Below are 22879 nucleotides of genomic sequence, written 5' to 3'. Positions count from 1 at the left end.
CCCAGAACCAAGCTGACAGTGCTAGTGGTATGAGAATTTATTTTAAGATTAGGACATTTTAAAAATGATAGAAACTTTTATTGACTTCAAGCAGGTTCACAGAGTTACTCTTTTTTTTTAGTTTTTTTTTTATTATTAAGGTATCATTGATCTCCACTCTTATGAAGGTTTCACAAGAAAACCAATGTGATTATTACATTCACCCTTATTATCGAGTCCCTGTCCATCAGTGTAGTAAGATGCCACAGACAGAGTCCCTATTTGTCTTCTCTGAGCTACACTGTCTTCCCCGTGACCCCACATATACCAGGTGGAGTGTAACAATGAAGCAAAACTGAAGGAACAAAATAGCAGCAGACTCACAGACTCCAAGAAGGGACTAGTGGTTACCAAAGGGGAGGGTGTGGGAGGGAGGGTGGGGAAGGAGAAAAGTGGGGAGTTACTCTTTCTCATACAAGTTGTACAGAAAGTAACCAGCCTGGCCCTATGAGTGTTCTCTTTCCACTAGAGAAGATGGACTCTGGAGCCAAACTGCCATTTCTGAAATTCCGTTCCCTCTCTTACTGGCTATGTGATCTTGGGCAAGCTGTTTAAACACTTAGTGACTACTCCATTTCCTCAGCTGTAAAATGAGGAGAATACTTGTTCATATCTAACTGGATTGTTGAGAGGTTTTAAGGAGTTAATATATGTAAAGTGCTTAGAAGAGTGCCTGGCAAATATTAGGCTCTCTATAAACATTATGATCTTAACATAATCATTATCTTCACCAGCATTAATCCTCAAAAGATGCTATTACTCCTCAAAAGATGCATGAAGGGAAAAGTAAATATAAAATATTCTATATCTAGATTGAGCAATTTTAATGTAAATGTGTTGATGCACTTTTTAGCAACATGATACAAATAAAATGCTATTGAAGTATGCTTTTATAACTGTAGAATTATTTCAGGTATGCCATTGTAAAGTTATCCATTAATGTTGCCTATTTACTTTTTTAAAGATTTTGTGGTAGAAGAAGACTTCATTTTAATGGTTCTTCTGAATTTTAAAATAGTAATATTTGATTGTGTTTACAAGTCTAGTATCTAAGATGTTATCTCTGACCTTTTCTCTTGTTTTAATCCTTTGCTTTAGAATTAACTCCTTCTCTTGAATTTATTTACTTTTAGTGCCCTGTGGTGGAATTTTAGCTAAGCGTAAAGGGACTATTTTGTCTCCTGGATACCCTGAGCCTTATGACAACAATCTGAGTTGTGTATGGAAGCTCACAGTGCCAGAAGGAGCTGGCATTCAAGTAAGGATATTTACATTTTTCTTCTTCTCCTTGTGTATTTAAAGTTAATCTTTTCAGAGATGCCAGGATGCACATTAGTTCTAAAGGTTTAGAACGTGCATTTGACTGAAGTGGTAGAATTTAATAGAAAGATACTTATTAATGTTTTCACCTGGAGAAAACAAGAAAGTTCAAGATGGCCTAAACAATAAGAAAAACATGTTGCCCATATAACATGAAATCAGGGTAAGATGATTCAAGGGTTATTTATCAGAGGTTCAGTTGTACCTTTCCTGACCCAGGCTTTTTCCTTCTCTCTACTCTGCCACCGTTAGCATGTTAGCTTATTCTTGGGTATCCTGTCTCATGGTCTTGATATGACTACCAGAGCTCTAGGCATACCAGCCTTATACAGCAGTGACCAACAAGATAGATACAAAATGTCTCCACCTGATGTATGTCTACGATGACTAAGACAACTGTTCAAGAAACCTTCCATCATACTTTCCCTCCTGTCCTATTGACCAAAATTGTGTTATCCTTTCCTAAGTCATACACTGGGCAATAGCAAAAGATTTCCTATAATTTGGCTCAAAGAAATCAATATTAAGAACCCGTATCAGAGAAGGGACTCAGCCTCCTCTATTGCACACAGATTTGATCTCATTTAATTGAACAAACTAATTCTCTGTTACCAAGGAAGACGGATGTTATTTTATAGACAGTCACCATACCTACCATATTATTTAAATTGTGACCATTTTGGAGAGAGCAATTTGACCAGTTAGTTTTGCAGGAGAATGTTTGACGGCATTCTACTGCCGAGTCAGTATGCACTCCATGGAAGATAATAATGCTTCACAAAATATTACATGGTCTATATTTCATAAAAATAATTACTTCTCCAATTATACATATATGTTATGGAGAAAGCAAAACATCATCCATGAAACAAATTAGATAGTTTAATTTTAGGTAAAAAAGGTCAACTTTTAAAGTATATATTTATAATTTTTCAGAAAACTCAAAAATTTTCTTGAAAGGTGTCAGGAGTAAAATAGGTCAGTAAACCAATGAGAAAACATGAAACATACATTTTCAGTGTTTTAAAAACATTCAAAATCAAAAGACTTCAGGTTTTTGCATACATTCTAGCTAGATGTGCTATCATTTTATGGCCAACTTGGAAACTTCGGCAGTAACCAATCAAACCTATCTTACTATCAGTAAAAATAACAAGGGTTTTAGGATTGTCCCTGTTCCAGGTTGCACAGAGATTCTGAAATGAAATGATAACTTTAGAACCTAAGAGAACATTTCCTACATCACACGGTTGTAAGTTTATAAAAGTGATTATAGAGCAACTGTATATTCACATCAGTTTGTCCAATTTTATCTCATCTTACAATAACAACAACTCTGGCATTTTCCTTCTCACTCTTATCCTCCATTTTTTGACCCCCCTACAATGTGGCTTCAACATCTAGTGCACTTACTGAGCCAGTCTCAGGGTGATCACCGAGGACCTGTCTGTCGTTAAATGCGCTCTGTGGCTCATTCTGCTGACTTTGGTGGCAGCATTCTATCCTGCCGATTCTCCCCTTACTCTTATTAAAATGTGTTTCTTCTACTTAGTTGCCATGGCACCAGTACCCTTTTAGACTTCTTTTTGTTTTCTTGTTGACGTCTGTGGCTCCTACTTCTACATCTAGAAACATGGCCTCCTCTTCCTCTTCAGCTCACCAGATACGGTATTTGTGAGTGTCTGTGGCCTTTGTTCATCTCATCTCACATCGTTCTCTCTGCCACCTTGTCTGCTTCCATGACTATCATTCTGTGCTGATGATGCCCAGGACCTAAATTAGACAAATAGAAAACATTTTTCTTAAAATAAGGGACTGAATAAATGGAGATTTCCAAACGTAAATGCCTAACCACAGATTTTCACCTAAGCTGCATGCCATTTATACAGCTTCCTACATTTTCAACTGAACTTCTTGATGGCATCTCAAATTCATCCTGTTCAGAAATAGATTTCATAGTATTTTTTTCTCAGAACTGTGGATCTTCTTCAGTGTATTCTTTTCTCAGAGGAGCCCTCATCCATTCAGTTGCACAAACCAGAAATTTTGATGATTTTTTTCTTTTTCTCCTGCTCTGCACAATGAAATACATCAGGTCTCTTTTTCATAAATCTCTCAAGTAAGTGTATTTCTCTCCATTCAAACTTTTACCACTCAAGATGAGGTGATCATCAGCCCTGTCCCAGCTTCTTATTCTCCTCCAGTCTGTTCCTCATAGGCCAGAGAAAGGAACCTAAACATACAACCCTAATACTATCACTTTCCTGCTTAAGATACCTCAGTTGTCTATTTCCTTAACTCCTTGACACACTTGATTGTGCCTTTGTGCTTTGTCTTCATGTCTTGCCTCTTCTATTCACACTACTTTCATTCTTTATAAAAACCTGGCTCTCTTTTGCCTCTGGACCTTTGTGCTTATTGTTTGTTCTGCCTGCAACACTTTCATGATCCCCTTTATTTGACTTATTCTTACTCATCATTTCTGTCTCAACTTAAAGTTCCTATGGAACATCTTCCATGAACCTCAGACAAGGTTAGGTTACCATGCTATATATTCTCGTAAGTCCTGTATTCCTTCTCATAACACCCATCACATCTTATTTTATTACTTACTTATCTGCGGGTTCATGAGGGCAGTAACCGATCCTGTTCAAGCATCTAGCACAGCACCTGGCAGGATATGCTCAGTAAATATTCTTAGAATGAACCAATGAATATACCTTCACAAGCAGTAAAGTTTGGAGTTAGTTTAAGTTATTTTAAGGAGTTAACAGGGCATGGTGAGTTAATAAGACATCTGCAGAAAAAGGATCTTGTGTATCACTTGTCCTAGTCAAACACTCTTCAAACCTGGACATTTATGCTAATGAGACTATAAAATCTTTCTTTGATGAAGCATTTTGCTTAATGATTACACTTAGGAAAAAAAATTTTACAGGACACTTATCAAACTTTATAGAATGTGAAGTGTATTGCACGTTTAAATACTCTAAAGGACTATCAAGTACTTTTTTCCCAGTTAACCTTTTATATGTATGTTAATTTTAGACATGTTGCTAAATCATGGTAAATTATATAACACACACATACATATGTAATATATAAGTTATATTTGAAATTTCACTACACTTACCTAAAAGCAATGCTTATTGTATTTTGTTCTGTTGCACTGAATATGTAAGTGAATAAAGAATTATATAAATCTAATATATCATGTATTAAATGAAATGGAATAACCTCTAGTGGAAAGAAGAGCAGACACATTTAAAATGATGAATAAGTTACAAATAATATTAAATGATGGAGCTTCCTTTGAAAATAACCTCAATAAATACACCAATTTGTTACATTAATGTCACATGAGAAGTTTATAGGGAGAAGTAGGAGTGAATTCATTCATTTGCCTGTTCATGTATTTTAGCAAAATAAATTGGGTGGGAGAATTCCTAAGGGGCCATGTCCAACAGCAATGGAATTATCAAGCAAAAGGGCAATCTTTATGTGATGAACCATGGGAAAAAATGTTTGTTACTTAATTGTGTCAATTTGTAGAATGATTATCATGAGTTCATATAATCTTCCTAAGTAAAATAGAGCTTGAATGTCTGTATGAGGGATATCTGGTTTTAGTGATTGGAAATGTATTACCTCATAAGTCTACCCTCACAACTCCACCTAATGCGAAGTTCTTCTCACGACTGAATTAGTATCTGCTTCTTTTGAAATCTTACTTGACTGTCATTTAATTTTTGTCATAGTAAGTTCTTAATCATTTACTTGCATCTCCTACACCCTTTATGTGTTTATTATGCCAAAGTACATTCACAGTTTGTCAAGAATCCTACTGCAAATTGTTTGAGTTTTCTGTGGTTGCTATGACAAATTACCAAAAATCAGATAGCTGAAAATAACAGACACTTATTCTGTTATTGCTTGGTAGTGGAAGCCAGACATCCCAAATCAGTTTTACTACTCTGAAACCAAGGTTCTGACAGGGCTGAATCCCTACTCTGCACTCTCCCCAGTGCCCAAACTCTCCACTCTTCCCCAGAAAGAATCCTCTCCTTGCCTCTTCCAGTTTCTCGTGGCTGCTAACATTCCTTGGAATCTGCCACATCCTGCTTTTTTGCCTCCATGGTCACTTTGCCTTGTCCTGTTCTGTCTGTGTCACATTTCTGTTTGCATCTTTTATATAAGAACACATATGATTATATCTAGGGTCCACCTGAATAATCTAAAATAATCTTTCTATCTCAAAATCATTTCTTTAATCACACCTTAAAGACCTTTTTCCATATAAGGTTATATTCACAGGTTCTAGCAATTAGGACGTGATAGCTTTGAAAGCCACCATTCAGTCTGCTAAACATAGGAATACAGAATTAAATAAATTTTCTTCCTTTCACCAAGGCAATTGGTTTTCCTGGAGATGTCTGCATTTTTTATTCTTACCACTGCTCTGATCATAATAACTAAGGGGAAATAAAGGATTAACTATTCTTAAATTTTCCTTCTTACTTCCTTCCCCTATTCAAATCGTATAAAACCCAGTAACTTCCCCTATAGTGACACTTGTGACATCTAGGTGTCCCATTCCACTCTTCCTGCTCCAGCCTGCTTTAGCCTTTCATTGCTTTACACACAAGCTACTGCAGTAGATGCTAAAATTTTCTTTTCAGTTTTATTTTCTTCACCACTGCAGTGCTATACTGTAAGTGTAGTACTTTTTATGCTCCTTTTAATCCCCTTCTAAAGTCTTCAGTGGAATACTCCTCAACTGCCTAATTATTATGGTCGTGTTCAGTCAATAGTCTCTCTCTCTCTCAATCTCTCTTCTAGCCAAAATACAGTAAATTCTTAATACACCCTGGACACTGTTTTAAGCTAAAATTATCTAATTTTGACAACAAATCTATGAATTACATACAATTACTGAAGTGATTTTTGGAAGTAATGTCTGGTATAGAGAGATTAACAATTTGCCCATGAGTAGAGGGAGCCCGGAAGTTGCTGATCCCGGTATTCTGACTCTAACGTCTCTTGTATTTATCCACTAAGCTCTGCTGTTTCCAACTTTTCTCTACTTTTTCTAACTATGCTTGCATATTTCCTCTTATGTAAATGCTCTCCACTGTGGCTAAATTGGATTACTGATGGTTCACTAAATCCACCTCATTGCTTGCCTTCTCAACATTCTTCCTAACTCATTGTTTTTTTTCAGTGGAAAAGCTCAATACATTTAGCTTATCCCAAATGTCAATTCCTGCATGAATCATTCTTTTTTTTGCTGAGTATGATCTTTTCTTTCCTTGAATTGAAGGAGAATTCAGATATGAAGGAGAATTGATGATTATTTAAGGAGGTGGTGGTTGTAATAAAACCATACAGCTTTATTTCTGGTCCTCTTCCTGTCCTGGAACACTGCCATTGGGACTAATGCCTTTCTCACAGTCAGAGTATCTGTTGCCATGTGGCACTCACCCCTGGAAAAGAGGCATGGGCATTCACTTGAATAGAATAATGATGGATTTTTTGTGGATAAGAAATTTTTAGTGAATGCCGCTGTTATATTTGGAGAATGAATGGGTGTAGTACTTTACATTAAAACAGATGTTAGCTGAATAAATTGATTTAATAAAGTTATTCCTTTCCCTCCTCCAAAACTATAAAATATGTAATAACAAAGAGAAAAATAGATAGCATCCACAGTTGTGAAGGTCCTGTGTGTTCTTGGAAAAGCTCAAGCTGTGCCAAGTGAAGTACAACAAAGTAACACATGCCTCTTTCTTTAAATAAAATGTAAAAGATATGAGAGAATTATAATCCAGCATATCCCTTACCAACTTTAGGTACTATTACAGTGATTTAGTTATTACAACTCCAATCATAAAAAATGATCTTTAAAAGATGTAACCAAATCAGTTACAAAGTATCACTTTCTGTCATCCTTATTGTGCCTGTTAAAAATGTGCATAGGGTATAATAATACTGTTTTGTTTTGTATTTTTAAATAAAAGAAAGACAGGAAATAGCAAAATTATGCAAAGAAAGGAAAAATAAAATGTATCCAGGATAAACCTAGTTCAAAAAACTATATAATATAAGGTCCCATATACTTGTGGGCCACTAATCTGGCTATTTCCTACTAGCTAAAGCAAATGATAAAACTCAATCAATGACAAGAATTTAACACTCCAGAACATAAAATGTAATCAATTGTTTGGAACATGCATCAGATGCCTGGCACTGAGGCATTAAATTCATAGCACTTGTAATAACTCTCTGAGATGGTGGCAGACATTCTCTTTGTTACACTCTAGTGAGCACTTGTAGGTGCCCCTTACACCTCTGTTATAAAAGTCAGCTCATGTCGGCCAGGGCCATAATGGCAATGCTCAGTTCTGTTAAAATCCTGTGAAGGACCACAGTGATCTGGTTCAACCTTTGCATTCTTTCTTTAGTGGGCTAAATAGACTAGAGTATATTGATATTTTTTAGGAATATGTATCCTTACCAGTACTTATTTCACAGGTGCAAGTTGTCAGCTTTGCTACAGAACATAATTGGGATTCTCTGGATTTTTATGATGGGGGAGACAACAATGCTCCAAGACTTGGAAGTTATTCAGGTAAATAAAAGAACTAGCTTAATTGAAATCAGATATAATTAAGAACATAAAAATCTCTCCTTTTTAAAAGATCTTCCCAGAAGTCTTAGTGGTGGTTTTAATTTGCTTTTTATAAACTATATACAAGAAACTAAATTACAAGGTTACAATTTTGAAAGGCTTTACAGGTAATGAAATTGCTCTTTAAAACCTTACTATGTTCTTACTGTATCTGTGTAATTATTTACTGATGCTTTTATATTAATGGTAATTTTTTCAGCTGAGCTGTGGTTCAGGAAGAGTATGTGTGCCCCTTTCCCTTAAAAAAACAAGGATAAACAATAATAGTTAAAAATTAGACAATGCTTGTCCAATAAATATAATGGTACACAGCCATTAAAATAATTATAGAGACCATGTAACAACACAGCAAATACTGCAAGGCACTGTTGAGTAAGAATAAAGAGAATGCAAAATTATTTCTATGAAATGAATAAAATTATATAAAATTAATATATATACACATACAAAGACCAGGAGGTTTTTAAATTTGTTAAGGTTGTTAAAGGTAATTTATGCAATAATCTAACAGCTTCTTTCAGCATACAAAAGGTGAAATCAAGTTTTACTTTAATTTTAACTATAGTCTTTAAATATACTTTTTAACTCTAAAAATATGAACATGTGATTATTAACTTACACATTTCAGATATACTGAAACCAGTTTAATGATTTTAAGTTTTTAATAGATTTTTAAATGAAGTATGGTAACTAGTTTTCAGCATCCTAATTGAGTAAAGGAAAGAAGAAATATCTAGAGTGGGAGTAATTTGGTTTAGTCATAAAAAATATTTTAGATGTAGATTTAGAAAGAAATCTTTCTTGGGAAAAAAATCATAAAAATTTGAATATATGTTTGTTTATACTAGATTAGTTGTAATAGTCTATTAAATACAACAATAAAGATGGTAAAAGGGATGAATAACAGCTGTTGTTGCAGAGTGCTAGCTCTGTGTAAGGCCTTCATACATTTCCTCATTTGGTCTTTCCTAGCAGTCTTGGAAGGTCACTGAAGTGTACAGTGATTAAGTTGCCTGAGGTTGTACAGTAATATTAGAATGAGACTGGGACCCAGCTGGTGTGACTGCAGAATCAGAACTCTTAATCACTGAGATCCCCTAAAAGACTAAAAGCAAGTTGAGTGACCTTGAATTTCTATTTACCTATTTCCAGGGATATAGATAGGACACTATGGACAGAGAGCAAGTTCAGAAAGCAAAACGAAAACAAAAACAGAATCAAGGATGTGTTCTATAATGAAGTCATCCTGATTTCTCTTATAGAAGGATCAGTCAGTGGTTAAGGTTCACAGAGTTGTATAAAGTGTCAAGTGCCTAGTTATAAAATAAATTTGCAACATTGAGCTCATAGGCTTATTGAACTTTATCTTAAAACATACAGTTGACAGTTATTTTTAGGCTTGTCATTTGAAACTGCTTGAGTTGTAGTCAGAAGGATTTTGAACTAGTACTCAGTGTCAAATAGTCAAGAAGTAATTGGTTCAAGCAGATATTTTCTACTTTGACTCAATAATTGAATAAAGTTGATTTCCTCTAGAAATTCAGAAGAACATCATTATAATGCATTTGCTGAGAGACAAAGCTAATACTAGTTCATAATGGTATTTTTGGAACACTAACTACCAGCTTTGCTGTCAGAATATAAAAAATACCAAGGTACCTGATTTGGTATAGAACATACATATATATATATAATATTTAATAATTTTAATATAATAAAGGGTAATAAATGCATATCTCCTCTGAACCCATACAAAATCTTAAGTTACTGTACCATAAAAATCACATGCACACTTTAAAATTCAGTTTATTGTTAGCTCATGCATTGAATTTTGAAATCCACATGGAATTCAAAATATTTATTTTAGGTGATCTGTAAAATTTACTGCTTTGACTTTGGTCTGTTCTTGTTGCTCCTGCCTTTTTTTAGGGAGCAATCTAAAGTGATCTCAGTAGTTTATCTCCTTGGAGATAGTCAAGGAAAATAAAACTAAAAAGAAATCTGTGAGAAATATTTTTACTTAAAAATTCTTGAAAAGCACTTGACTAATACATAATTTCAGCAACAGTCTATTGGCTGATTAGTAGTTAACTTACTTTTACTGTAATATTTATTATGTGATCATTGATTGCCTTTTCAATTATCATTTCAGGAACAACAATACCGCATCTTTTGAATAGTACATCTAATAATCTCTATCTAAATTTTCAATCAGACATCAGTGTTTCTGCTGCCGGATTTCACCTGGAATACACAGGTAAATCAAGTATCATGAACTCTTTGTTCAGGAAAGATACAAATATTTTATATTAATTTTAAATATTTCTGACTGTAGAAATTAAATGGACTTTGTCTAAAGAGAACATTGTCTTATTTTTTTAAGATTTAAGAATTTCATCAGAATTCTCATTTTTTCCTTTTTTATCCTAAGAACACTTGTCATGGGATCTACTCTCTGAAATTGTTTAAGTGCATAATACAGAAATAATGTTAATTACAGACACAGTGTGGAACAACATATCTCTAAAAGTTACTTATCTTGTATAACGAAACTTTACAGCAACTTCCCATTTCCCCAACCTCTAGCCCTATTTCTATGAGTTTGATTTTGACTATTGTAGATACTTCATACATGTGGTGTTAAGTAGTATTTGCCTTCTGTGTCTGGCTTACTTCACTTAGTATAATGTCCACCAGGTGCATCCATGTTGTCGCCATTTGGCAGGATTTCCTTCTCTCTTTAATTACTGAATAATATTACATTGTACGTGTATACCATCTTTTCTTCATTCATTCATTGATGGACATTTAGGTTGTTTCCATTATTTGGCTGTTGTAAATAATGCTGCAGTCAACATAAGAGTGAAAATATCTCTTTGATTCTTGATTTTAATTCTTTGGAAATGTGCCCAGAAGTGAGATTGCAAGATCATATGGCAGGTCTTAATCTTTTTGAGAAAACTTCATACTGTTTTCCAAAGCAGTTACACCATTTTATAGTCCCACCAACATTGTAAAAGATTTCCAATTTCTCCACATCCTCACCAAATTTATATTTTTTAGAAAAATAAAAGCATTTTATACTTTTAAAAGGAGTAAAAATTATGCCAATAACTTCCATTTTAAGTATGTATGCACCAAATAACATAACATTAATATTCTCAAAGCAAATCATTGAGAAATAAACAAAAATTCAATATGAAATTTACCAAAATTGATACCAATAAAAACAGAAATTCTAAATAGAGTAATCATTATAGGAATAATGTAGAAAATATTATTTAGCCTCCCTTCTCAAATGTACACACCCAAATATCAGGTCCAAATGTCTCCACACAGAAATATTACCAAGCTTTTAAAGACCAGGTAATGCCAGTGCTGTTTAAATTATTCCATCTGCTTTTTATGTACCGTATGTTCCCATGCTAGTCTCAGTAGAAAACTGTAAACTCTTTTGTGAATATAATGCAAAATTTTAGTTTTTCCAGCTCATTGAAATTTAATTGATATATATCATTGTGTAAGTTTAAGGTATACATTGTGGGCTTTGATACATGTATCTATTGCAAAGTGATTATCACAGTAGGGATAGTTAATGCCACCATACCTTAAATTACCTTTTTGTGTGTATGTGTGTGGTTAAGAACATTTCAGATCTAGTCTTTTAGCAACTCTCAAGTGTATGATACAATACTGTTAACTATAGTCACCATGCTATATATTGGGTCCTGTGAACATAACTCATTTTATAACTGGAAGTTTATACTCTTTGACCAATATCTCTCTATATCCACCACCCCCAGTTCCTGGCAAACCCTTTTCTACTCATTGTTTCTAAGAGTTCACCTTCTTAGAGTCCACATATAAATAGGTCATGTAGTATTTGTTTTCTCTGACCTATTTCTCTTAGCATAATGCCCTCAAGGTCAATCCATGTTGTTGTGAATTGCAGAATTTCCTTCTTTTTCATGGATGAATTATAGTCCATTATATATACATATATACCACATCTTTATCCATCCATCCATTGGTGGACACTTAGGTTGCTGTCATATCTTTTGTGAATAGTGCTGCAATGAACATGGGCATGCAGATACCTCTTTGAGACCCTGATTTCATTTCCTCTGTATATATACCCGCAAGTGAGATTGCTGAATCATATGATACTTATATTTTTAATTTTTTGAAGAACTTCCATACTGTTATCCACAGTGGCTCTCCCAATTTGCATTCCTGCCAACAGTGCACAAGAGTTCCTATTCACCACATCCTCACCAACACTTTTTATCTTCTGTCTTTTTAATGATAGTCATTCTATCAGGTGAGGTGACATCTCATCATGCTTTTGACTTGCATTTCCCTGATAATCAGTGATGTTAATCATCTTTTCACATACCTTTGGTCATTTGTATGTCTCCTTTGGAAAGGTGTCTATTCAAATACTCTGCTGATTTTTTCTTTTTTAGCAATAAAGTACTTTTTTAAATCTAAGTGTCATTGATATTCAACCTTTCATTGGTATCAAATACACAGCACAGTGGTTCCACAGTTACCATATTATCAAATCCTCACCCCCACTGGTGTAGTTACTGTTTGGCAACATAGGAAGAAGTGACGGAATCACAGGCTGTGTTCTCCATGATTCACCTGATTTGTTTTGTTGTTGTTACTTTTATTTTTCTTAATGTTTGTTTTGCTTTGTTTTGCTATCAAGTTTTAGAGTTCCTTATATTTTGGATATTAACCCCTTATTAAGTAGAAGGTTTGCAAATATTTTCTCTCATTTCTTAGGTTGCCTTTTTCATTTTATAGATTATTATCTTGCCTTGCAGAAGGTTTTTTTATTTGATGTAATCTCACTTTTATTTGTTTTATTTATTGTTTGTATTTTTGGTGTCATGACTAAAAATTAATGTCAAGACCAATGTTAAGGAGCTTTTATCCTGTTTTTTTTCCCTAGGACTTTTATAACAGCAGGTCTTGTGTTTAAGTCTTTAATCTACATCCAGTTCATTTTTGTGAGTGGTGTAGGAAAGGGGGTCCAATTTAATTCTCCTGTATATGATTATCCAGTTTCCCAACACCATTTATTGAGGAGACTATTAGCTTTCTCACCAAATGTTAGTTGACTGTATATGTGAGAGTTTATTCCTGGTCTCTCAATTCTGTTTCATTGGTCAATGTGTCATTTTTATGCCAGTACCACACTGTTTTGATTTCTGTAGCTTTGTAATATAGTTTTAAGACAGAAAGAATAATGCCTCCTGCTTTGTTCTTTTCCAGTATACTTTAGCTATTTGGCATCTTTTGTGCTTCCATTCAAATTTTAGAATTATGTGTTCTAGTTCTATGAAAAATGCCATTAGCATTTTGACAAGGATCACATTAACTCTGTAGATTGCTTTGGATACTATAGACATTTTAACAATATTAACTCTTCCAATCCATAAATATGGAATATATTCCATTTGTGTCTGCCAGTTTCTTTCATCAAAATCTTATGGCTTTCAGGCTACAGATCTTTTAACTCCATGGTTAAATTTATTCCTAAGTATTTTAATTTTTTCTTTTTATACTATTGTAAATAATACTATTTTTTTCTTTTCTCAGATATAATGTTAGTGTATAGTAACAAAAATAATTTCTGTATGTTGATTTTGTAGCCTGCAACCTTATTGAATTTCTTTTCTTATTTTGTTTGGGGGAGTCTTTAGTATATTTAGTATATATTTTATATATTTGCAGGAGTCTTTTAGTCTATTTAAGTTTTTATCATCTGTCAGCAGAGGCAATTTTACTTTTCCTCTCTGGTTTGGATGTCTTTAATTTTTCTTTTTTCCTTGCCTAATTTCTCTGGCTATGACTTCCAATACTATGTAGAATAGGTATCAAAAGAGTGAGTTTCCTTAAACTTATTCATAATCTTAAAGGAAAGATTTCAACCTTTCATCATTAAGTATGATATTAGTGGTGGGCTTTTCACATATGACCTTTATTATGTTGAGGTTGATTCATTCCATACTTATCCTGTTGAGTTTTTAACCTGAGAGGATGTATATTGTCAAGTACTTTTTCTGCATCTTTTGAGATTACTATATAGTTTTTATCTTTCATTCTCTTAATATGATGTATCACACATTAGTTTGCATTAGTCAAACCATCTTTTCATTCCAAGCAATGATCCTACTTAATGATGGTATATGACCCTTTTAATGTGCTGTTGAGTTCAATTTGCTAGTATTTTGTTAAGGATTTTTACATCCAATCATTCATGGATATTGTCTGCAGTTTGTTCTTTTTTGTTTGTTTGTTTGTTTTTTCTGGTAGTATACTTACCTGGCTTTTGTATTGGGGTAGTATTGGTGTCATAAAACATTGGGAGTGTTCTCTCCATTTCCATATTTTGGAGGTTTAACAAGGATTGACATTAATTAATTGTTCTTTAAATGTTTGGTAAAGTTTACTCATGAAGCCATCTGGTCCTTTGCCTTTCTTTGCTGGGAGGTTTTTGATTAGTATGTGCTATGATTTGATTGCCTTCTGCTTGTTACTGGTCTGCTCAGAATTTCCATTTCTTCATGATTCACTTGGTAGGTTGTCTGTTTCTAGGAATTTATCCATTCCTTCTAGGTTATCCAATTTGTTGATGTACAATTGTTCATAGCAACCTCTTTGAAGCTTTTTATTTCTGTGGTATCTGTGTAGTGTCTCCTCGTTCACGTCTGAAGTTTCTTATTTGAGTCTTCTCTTTTTGTTTTTTTTAGGCATTTTTCTAAAAGTTTGTCCATTTAACGTCTTTTCAAAAACCAGCTCTTAGTTTCTTTAATTTTCTCTTGTTTTTCTCTTCTCTATTTCACTTACTTTTGCTCTGATCTTTGTTACTTCCTTCATGCTGCCAACTTTGACTTACTTTATTCTTTTTCTAATACCTTGAGGTGTAAAGTTAGGTTGTTTATTTGAAATTTTTTTTTTCCTCAATGTAGGCCTTTATTTATAAACTTGCCTCTCAGAACTGCTTTTGCTGCATCCCATAAGTTTTGGTATTTTGTGTTCCTATTTTTTTTGTTTCTTTCAGTTTTTTGTTTTTAATTTACCTGTGAATTTCTTTTTCAAATGATTGTTCAGGAATGTACAATTTAATTTCGAACTTATGAATTTTCAAATTTTCTTCCTATTACTGATTTCTAGTTTCATGCCATTATGGTTGGAAAAGATGTTTGATATTATTTCAATCTTCTTAACTCTACTAGAACTTCTTTTGTGACTCAATGTACAATCTACCCTGGAGAATATTCTGTGTGCACTTGAGAGCATGTATTCTGCTGCTCTGGAGTTTTCTGTATATGTCTGTTAGGTCTAATTAGTCTAAAATACAGCTCAAGTCCACTGTCTTTTTAATGCTTTTCTCTCTGGGTGATCTGTATATTATTGAAAATGGATTATTGAGGTCACCTACTATTACATACTGTGGCTACAGAACTGATAATATTTGCTTAATATATTTGGATGCTCTGATGTTGATCACATATATATTTATGATTGTTATATGCCCTTGAATAATTGACCCTTTTATAATTACATAATGGTCTTCATTGTATTGTGGTCAGCTTTTGAGTTAAAGTCTATTTTTTCAGATACTGCTCTCTTTTAGTTTCCACTTGCATATTTTGTCATCCTTTCACTTTGTGCATTTTGTGTCCTTAAATTTAGTGTCTTTTAAGTAGTGTATAGCTGGGTCCTTGTATCTCTGTGTGTGTATGTGTGTGTGTTTAAATCCATTTAGCTACTCTATACCTTTAATCATTTACATTTAGAATAATTATTGATAGGTAAGGACTTACAAATGCCATCTTGTCAATTGTTATCTTGCTGTTTTGTGCCTTCCATGTTCATGTCTTCCTCTTCTTTTGTGAATAGACAATTTTCCATAGTGGTATGATTTGATTGCCTTCTCTTTTTGTGAATGTACTGTAGGTTTTTGCCTTGCGGTTTCCATGAGACTTACATAGATCATATTATAGATATAATTGTTTTACACTAACTACTTCAGTTACATTAAAAAATCTTTTGCCTTTTTCTCCCCACTTTTTATATTTATTTTTTTTATTTTGGTATCGTTCATGTACAATTACTTGAATAACATTATGGTTACTAGACTCCCCCTATTATCAAGTCCCCACCACATACCCCATTACACTCACTGTCCATCAGCATAGTAAGATGCTACAGAATCATTACTTGTCTTCTCTGAGTATATTGCCTTTCCCGTGTCCGCCCCCCCACTACATTATGTGTGCTAATTGTAATGCCCCTTTTTCCCTCTTATCCCTCCCTTCCCACCCATCCTCCCCAGTCCCTTTCTCTTTGGTAACTGTTAGTCCATTCTTGGGTTCTGTGAGTCTGCTGCTGTTTTGCTCCTTCCGTTTTTTCTTTGTTCTTATACTCCACAGAAGAGTGAAATCATTTGATACTTGTCTTTCTCTGCCTGACTTATTTCACTGAACATAAAAATATTTTTAGAACTTTTGTCTAACTTTTATTATAGCATTAAGTCTTACCACTTAATGTGAGCTTAATGTCTCACCACATTTTACCATTAGAGTATTCTGAATTTGAATGTATACTTACCTTTACTAATGTGTTGTATATTTTCATATGTTTTCATGTTACTAATTAGTATCCTTCATTTCAACTTGAAGGACTCCTTTCAGCACTTCTTGCAAGGCAGGTCTATAGGTGACAAATTTCATCAGCTTTTGTTTTTCTCAGAACATCTTTATCTCTCCTTCTTCTGAAGTCCTGTAAAGGACAATTTTTCTGTATAGAATATTCTTGCCTTATAGTTTTATTCTTTCAGCACTTTGAATATAGCATCATCTTTGTCCTTCTCTGTAAGGTTTTTCCTGAGAAAGTCCCCTATTGCCATATGCAGAGTCCCTTGTAAGTTACAGACTTCTTTTCTTTCACTGCTTTTAAGATTTTCTCTTTCCTTTGATTTTAAACAGTTTTATTATAATTCATCTTTGAGATCTCCTTAAGCTGAGTTTCTTTGGGAAGCTATGACTTTCATGAACTTAGATGTACAAATTTCTCTCCAGATTTGAGAAGTTCTCAGCCACTACTTGTTAAATAAACTCACTACCTCCTTCACTCCTTCTTTTCCTTCTGGGACTCTAATAATTTACAGACTGAAAAATCTCTGTGTTAAATGTTTTTGTTTTGATCATGTGTTGTTTTCCTAATTGCATCGAATTATTTTTCTGTGTTTTCTTGCAGCACACTGAGCTTCCTTAAAATAGCTATTTTGAGTTATTTTTAAGGTAAATTTCAGATCTCCATGTCTTTGGGATAAGGTACTCAAACATTATTGTGTTCTTTTGTGACATCATGTTTCCTGAATTTTTCATATTCATTGAACTCTTTTATTGGTATCTTCACTTTTAAAAGTGCATTCATCTACTCCAGTCTTTACTGTCTGAATTCGGGAGAGAAATATCTTCCCTCAGCACTGCTAGGTATTTTGAGACTTTCTCAGCCATTCTACAAGTAAGCATGCTCCACATTTATTGCTCTCTCTTGTGACAGAATTCTTAAGCTTGTATGCTTTCTCTTGATCCTGCAGAGCCAAGCCTTGTGCTAATAGCCTCTTTTGCCTGCCCAAGGGCAGTACTAAATGGTCAAGTGTGTGGTCTCTTCCATGTCCACAGATTCAGCTGGCTTTCTTCATTCATTTACTGGCTATCTACAAAAGCTTGTTCTTGGTGTTGTTTGGAACAGTCACAGGTGTCAGCCATGAGTGGGGGATATATAGATAAGGTGCTAAGCACTGTAAGTGTATGTGGCCTAGTCAGGGCATAGGAAAGCTATCTTCATTGGCTCATGTTGGGCCTTCTGCTGGGGTTCCTGATGTGGTTATAGGATCCACTTCCCCTTGGTGTGGTCCTTTCCAACCCCTGGCTTCTCTTTTTCCAGCAACCATCCCAAAACATGCACCACTTAGTTGTGCAGGTCATAACACAAAACTCAATAAGGTTACAGAAAAATGTGCCACCTTCCTTGTGACAGTGTTCTCACAGATGGGGAAATCAGGCAGTCACACAATGTAATTATCCACAACAGGAGAAATCATAGGTCAGTAAGGGATCTCTTGGCACTGAGCTCTGCTGCATTGGTTGGGGAAGAGGTGATGCAGAGAGGGTGATTCCTCTTAGCCTCTGCAGTGTGTCCAATTTCAATTTTTTGCTCCAATGGTGTTTGTAACTTCTGCGCTAGACTTCTGGACTTCCACAAAGAGTCTCTTGTCCATTGGTGATTGGGTACCTCAGTATTCTCCACAGACTTGCAGAATGTGGCTGAGAGAGACTGGAGCCTATTCAAGGGTCACTTCAGGTTCCACAGCCAGGACTAAGGTCCATATGCCTATTACCTGACACACAGGTAGGCAACACTCCTCCCGGGTCCCTTAGCATATGGCACTGGCGACAGAACCAAAGGCAAATGGGGCTGTTGCCAAGTTCTCAGGGCTATGGAATTGTTTCTGAGTCAGCCATCTGGGTAAGGCCTGTTTCTCAAAATGACTTTCCTCATTCTTGGACTGCACTGGGGTTTCACTGTCTCCTACCTGAACCACACATCTCCCACAAAGGCACTTTTGTCCATGGACAGCTATCAAATTGTTGTTGCTGAAGGGAGGATATGAACAATGGACGTCTTACTCAGTCATCCTGTTACCGTCACTCCTGTGTGTGTTTTTCTTTTTTTTTTTTTGCAATAGCCATGCTAATTGTTATGATGAGATATCTCATTGTGATTCTGATTTCCATTTCTCAGATGACTGGAGATATTGAGAATCTTTTCATACCCCTGTTGGCCATTTGTATGTCATCTTTGGAGAAATGTCTATTCAACTCCTTTGCCTATTCTTTAATTGGGTTATTTATTTTTTCATTATGGAGTTATAAGGATTCCTTATATATTTTAGGTATTAACCCTGTAGTAGATATATGGTTTGCAGGTGTTTTCTTCCATCATTAAGGCTGGCTTTTCACTCTGTTGATTGTTTCCTGTGCTGTGCAGAAACTTTTTAGTTTAACATTGCCCCACTTGCCTATTTTTGCTTTTGTTACATGTGCTCTGGTGACACATCCAAGAAATCATTGCCAAAACCAATGTCATTACACTTTCTCCTATGTTTTCTTCTAGAAATTTTATATCTTCAGATATTACATTCAAGTCCTTATTTCATTTTCAGTTAATTTTTGTGTATTATGTAGGACAAAAGTCTAATTTCATTATTTTGTTCATGGGCATTCAATTTTCCCAACATCATATGTTGAAGACAATACTCTCTCCCCATGGTGTGTTTTGGTACCCTTGACAAAGATAAATTGACCATGTATGTGTAAATTGTTTCTGCATTCTCTACTCCTTCCATTCATTTGTATGCCCATGTCTATGCTAGTACTATATTGTTTTAATTATTGCAGCTTGGTGATACATTTTGATATCAGGAAGCATAATGACTCCAGCTTTGATATTCTTTCTCATGATTGATATGGCTACTCTGGGTCTTTTGTGGTTCCATATGAAATTAGGTCTGTTCATCTAATGTAGTAAAAAATGCACTTCAGATTTTTGTAGTGATTGTATTGAAATCTGTAGATCACTTTGGGCATATGGAAATTTTAACAATATTAAGTTTTATAATCCATGAACAAAAATGTCTTTCCATTAATTTATGTCTTTTTCAATATCTTCTATCAACATTTTATAATTTTCAGCATACATATCTTCACCTCCTTGGTTAAATATATTACTAAGTATTTAATTTTTTTTGATGCTCTTGTAAATGGGATTGTTCCATTAATTTCTTTTTCAGATACTTCAGTGTTAGTATATAGAATTATAATTAATTTCTGTAGGTTGATTTTATATCCACCAGCTTTATAGAATTCATTAGTTCTTACAGTGTTCCTATGGAGTTAGGGTTTTCTATACATAAGATCATATCTGCAAACAGAGATACATGTTTACTTTCTGATTTGGATGTCTTTTATTTATTTTCCTTACCTAACTTTTCTGCTAGCATTGTAGTACTACATTTAATAGAAGTGGTGAGAGTAGGTACCCTTGCCTTGCTCTTCATCTTAAGTGGGTTTTTCATGTATGGCCTGTATTACCTTGAGGCATATTCCTTTTTTATGTAACTTTTTGATAATTTTTAATATGAAAGAATTTGTTTGGCTAAATGCTTTTCTGCATCTATTGAGATGATTATATGACCTTTATTCCTCATTCTGTTAGTGTGGTATATCATGTTTATTGATTTGTGTGTGTTGAACCATTCTTGCAGCCCAGGGATAAATTCCTCGTGGTCATGATATATATCCTTTTAATGTGCTATTTAATTTGCTTCACTAGTATTTTGCTGTAGGTCCTTGTGTCTATATTCATCAAGCTAATGTCTTCTAGTTTTCTAGTACTCTTTGCCTATGGTATCAGGTAAATGCTGACATCATAAAATGAATTTGGAATGTTTCCCTCTTCAATATTTTGGAAGAGTTTGAGAAGGATTGATATTACTTTTTAAGTGTTTGGTATCATTCACCCATGAAATAGTTTATTCCTGGGCTATTGTTTGCTGATAGGTTTTTAATTATTGATTCATTACTCATTATTTGTCTATTCAGGTTTTTTATTTCTTCATGATTCAGTCTTTGTAGATTGTACATTTCTAGGAATTGACCCATTTCTTCTAGGTTATCCAATTTTTGTTTTTAGTAGTTCTTAAATTTTTGATTTCTGTGGCATTAGTTATAAAGTCTCCTCTTTCAGTACAAGTGTTTTCAAATTGTGAAAAAAGGAACTGGATCCTATTTGAATTTTAAAACTGAAATTAGAGTGAGTGGCTATTCTTGTTGGCATAGAGAAAATACATTCAACTCCAAACTTCCTAAACTTTGAAACACAAAAGTCTTATGTACCCTTTTTAAATACATAAATGAGACATATATGATTGTGTTTTTTGCTACATAAAATTATCACAAGTGTAATTAGGTGATTATTTTGATAATTTTTGGTTTACTGTTGCCTTTAGATTGTAAGCTCCAGGAAGAGAGGATCTGCCACTAATAGACCATATCCATTTAGGATATCCTTTTGTCTTTTGTACTGATTTCATCTCTGAATCTTTCTATACATTAAAAACACATCTTTTGACTGAATAAAGAATAAGTGACACAATACCAAGAAAATAATGAATATATAATATTGGCATATATTACTGACTTCACTAGACCTAAGAGTTTGGTGTTCATAAAGGCATTTAGCACCTTTCTCTGTGTACATTTTATAATTCTGTTGGCTTCTACTTCCTGAAGGTATCCTACTGAATATTATTTCCTCAACTTCAATTTGTCCAGGACACTGTAACATCATTACCTAAACTGGAAGTTCTGGTAGAAAAGAAACTCCCTGTGGGAAAGAACAGAGGCTACAATTATAGAAATGTACTAAATAGACACTGGTTAGTTTATTTTGACAGTTTCTGTGGGTTTGTTTTGAAGTTCACTTTCCAGCTATTACTAATTTCAGGTACAATCAATGTATTATTGTAATGTAAATAGATGACAGATGAGTAAAAGAAGATTCGTATATTTATTCTTCATTCAGACATAAATCTTTGGAACACCTACTATATGTCATGCACATATTGAAAATGCATTGAAAATGCAAAGATAAATATGTCCCAGTATCTTTGAGCATATCACAGTCTAGTAGAAGAGACAGAGAGCCAAAGCAATAATACAGTGTCATGAATACAGGAATAGAGGTTTTATAGTAAAGTGTACAAAAGTAATAAGTAATCGACTCCATTTAGAAAGTTCAAGAAATACTTCATGTAGAGGTGAAACTTTGGCTGAGTTTTAACAAATAAGCAGGAGTTTTACAGTTAGAAAGAAGGAGTGATATTTTTATCATGGAAATATGTTCAGACACAGCTATGATATATGGCATGTTAGGAGAATGCAACTAGTTCAGTAGAACTAGTATATAAAGTTTGAGGCAGCCCCAGGAACGAAGGCTGCTTTATGTATTCAGGGCTACTCCTGAAAGATACCGGATACCAAAATAGAAATTTGACGCAATTTGATGCAATTCAAAAGGAACAAATGTTTTAATAGTTATTCATAATACAGACCCTTACATCGTCATAATCACAAAGAAACTGAAGAAACAAATTTTTAAGTCCCTGTGTACAGCTTTTGCCTTTCTAAAATGTTTTGTTGAATGCCAAAATGTTCCATTATTTGCAAAAGATAAATAAAAATATCATTAAAATTTAATGGGATTATTTATCCAACTATCTATAATATTTTTGAAACTGTTCATTTGGTTGTAAACTCTTAATTATGTTCAGTAAATGGAGGAAGTTGACCCATATCCTAATTGCCAAATAACAGGTGTTAGTAAATACATAGCCGCTTGCATCATAGAGCAAAGAATTGAAAGTTTTTGACTATTGTTCTTAAGGGAAAATAAATCTCACACTTTTAGGCCTTGGAAACAAAATCTCTAACAGAAAAGGCATACTAGAAATATAATTAATGCATCTTTAATCATGATCTTTGATTTGGAAACTAAAGGTGAGTGTGTAACTACATCAAGGAAAGTGTGATTAGAACCACAGAGGTTTTGGAAGATGATGTAAATCTCCGTCTAATTGAGTGTGAAACTTACTATGTAAAATGTGTTTTTGGTATATTTGTGATTATATATCCAACTCTATTACGACTGGTTATTTCTATAAAATGAGCAATCAAGGAATGCTAA

At 34.0% G+C, this 22879-nt stretch overlaps 1 protein-coding gene across 5 annotated transcripts in view; it reads left to right on the top strand.

The window, feature by feature from the left end:
• The window catches only part of CSMD3 (CUB and Sushi multiple domains 3), a 1174595-nt gene that overhangs the window by 1006632 nt on the left and 145084 nt on the right, over nt 1–22879 (top strand). For all 5 annotated transcript variants that reach the window (XM_073229983.1, XM_073229982.1, XM_073229981.1 and 2 more), the window contains 3 exons: nt 1173–1297; nt 7891–7987; nt 10200–10304. In XM_073229983.1, the coding sequence (XP_073086084.1) occupies nt 1173–1297; nt 7891–7987; nt 10200–10304 (327 nt within the window). The remainder of the gene's footprint in view (nt 1–1172; nt 1298–7890; nt 7988–10199; nt 10305–22879) is intronic.

Source organism: Manis javanica, chromosome 2 (genome assembly GCF_040802235.1).
Source record: "Manis javanica isolate MJ-LG chromosome 2, MJ_LKY, whole genome shotgun sequence".
NCBI classification, from domain to species: Eukaryota; Metazoa; Chordata; class Mammalia; order Pholidota; family Manidae; genus Manis; species Manis javanica.
This window is presented reverse-complemented; position numbering and strand designations above follow the sequence as displayed.